Genomic DNA, 2,078 nt, shown 5'->3' on the forward strand with positions numbered 1-2,078 from the left:
ACGGCTGGGCAATGTGCGCTACCCTTCGATTGAAATCACAATGTCGGAGCCCTATACTGACCGCGCGGGGTGTCCCCGTGTGTGCCACCTTCTTCAATATGTCTGTTTTCTCCACCAACACCCATTTAACGAACGAGCCCGCCAGTTATAAGCATTGGTACCCATTTAACGAACGAGACCACCAGTTATAAGCATTAGTATTAAGTTCAGTCTTCGTACCACCCACAACATCAACTATCAATCGCTGATGTACATCATATTGTCTTAGCCTTGGCACGTAATTCTTGACATACCCGCCCATAATAGAACAAGAAAACACAAATTAATCAACGACGGGCCAGTGCACGGGCGCCCTGCTAGTTTTTTTTCTTTTTTGAGCATCATCAATTTAGTTCCTCGTAAAATAGACATATCGTTTACAATTTGGGGAAGAATAAAGTCAGGGGTATTAGAATCCCAGAATTCGGACGAGCTAGAAATAGAAGAGTGTTTATCTAAACTATCGGGAACCGAATTAGTTTCTCTGCAACAGAAGCGGTAGTCCAAGACTTGGGAAGTCCAAATCGAGATGAAGCCACATCAGGACCCATATAATCAGCTGCTTTTTTAAGGGGTACCCATATATTCAGCTGATCGGTGCTAGTACTGATGTAGAGAGTGTATACTGGACCTGACACTGGTTGCGAGACTCTGTCACGGTGTCCATAACTAGCCTTTCCTCTCTTCTTTCACAGGGTACATAACGTAAGATGATGGATTCGTTTGGGTACGTTTTCTTTTTTTGAGAAACTTTGGGTACGTATTAGTTTACTTCAGATGGATTGCTGGAACAAAAGGCCCATCGACGCCTCTGGACCGGTACCTCCTCGTTAATAGGCTTATTGGCCCAGGCGTGCGCGTCCCTCTGGTTGGGCCAACAGACGCAGCCTTCGACTCGTGGGTGGAATAGTCCCGCATCGCTCTCGCACACGGGCAGAGGCGGTTCACAGATCAATAAAACTAGAGACAATGTTATCCTCCAAAGCATACCTTTCTCGGCCTCTCCGCTAAGATCAAGTGTAGTATTTGTTCTTATCAGTTTAATATCTGATATATGGATCTTCGGATTCATCCCATGATATTAATTTAATTTTTTGTGGGGGAGGGCCCGCCACAGCAGCTAGCTGCTGGGGCCCTCAAGCGTCGCCAAGCCTTGGACTGACGCAACCCAACCAAACCAAAAATCAAAAAGATTTATGTACACTTGTGACTGAGAATTGTAGTCGTCATTGGATTAATTTGGACACTGTTCGATCATGTTTGGCTGAGTTGATTACAAGGTTGCATGTTTCGTCAACAATATATGCACGCAACTGGTAGATCATAAATTTATTCCCCATAAATAAAGAATATGTTTATTTCCCGCATAAAAAAGATCAAATCTTGTTGCTCAGCCAAAAGAAAAGGAGACCATTATTATTCATCATGCGGTGGTCTGGCAGCTACTACTACTAGTCTACCACAAACAAGTCTGGTCTAGTTGTTTCAGTGCACCAGTTCTCTTCCGAAGAGCCCAGCGATGGCTCGCCCAGGGTCCGCTTGCTTCACCAAGGATTCGCCTACCAAAACCTACACCATCAACGGGAAAGTTTATGTGAGTCGAACATGATTCAAGAAGGCATTCATAGAATCAACAGAGCTAGACTAGCAAGGAACGTTCATGTAAGTCAAACATGATTCAATAGGGCATTCATAGAATCAACAAAAGTAGACGAGCAAGGAAAGGCATCTTTTTGGTGAACGCATCATCTATAGCATATATTTTGTAGCCCAAAACTGAGGTACATTGAAACTTGAAAGAAAGAAAAAGAAAGACATAGGCGTGGACAAACTGGCAGACATGTGTACACAGCACAGCTAGAGAGGGGGAAAGCAAATGAGATGAGACTACTGAGTGATTCGATATATATATGCACAATTTTTTTTGTCACGCAGAATTTCTGTATCAATCCATAAGCAAACGGATAACTTACAGCGGAGACTCCAGCATTCTGCACATAAGCAACATCATCTGGGGTGAATAGCCCTGATTCTCCAAC

At 43.7% G+C, this 2,078-nt stretch overlaps 1 protein-coding gene and 1 pseudogene across 1 annotated transcript in view; one reads left to right on the forward strand and one right to left on the reverse strand.

Annotated features, from left to right (window-relative positions):
• The first annotated feature begins 1,025 nt into the window (after positions 1-1,025).
• Positions 1,026-1,211, forward strand: LOC123163268 (uncharacterized; annotated as a pseudogene).
• A 132-nt stretch (positions 1,212-1,343) lies between these two features.
• Positions 1,344-2,078, reverse strand: part of LOC123159904 (indole-3-glycerol phosphate synthase, chloroplastic) — a 3,792-nt gene continuing 3,057 nt past the window's right edge. Inside the window, exons 9-10 of the mRNA XM_044577712.1 lie at positions 2,013-2,078; positions 1,344-1,608 (exon numbers count right to left, since the gene is read on the reverse strand). The exon at positions 2,013-2,078 is cut by the window's right edge and continues 1 nt beyond it. Coding sequence (XP_044433647.1) covers positions 1,525-1,608; positions 2,013-2,078 — 150 coding nt within the window. The 3' untranslated portion in view covers positions 1,344-1,524. The remainder of the gene's footprint in view (positions 1,609-2,012) is intronic.

Source organism: Triticum aestivum, chromosome 7B (genome assembly GCF_018294505.1).
Source record: "Triticum aestivum cultivar Chinese Spring chromosome 7B, IWGSC CS RefSeq v2.1, whole genome shotgun sequence".
Taxonomy (NCBI): domain Eukaryota; kingdom Viridiplantae; phylum Streptophyta; class Magnoliopsida; order Poales; family Poaceae; genus Triticum; species Triticum aestivum.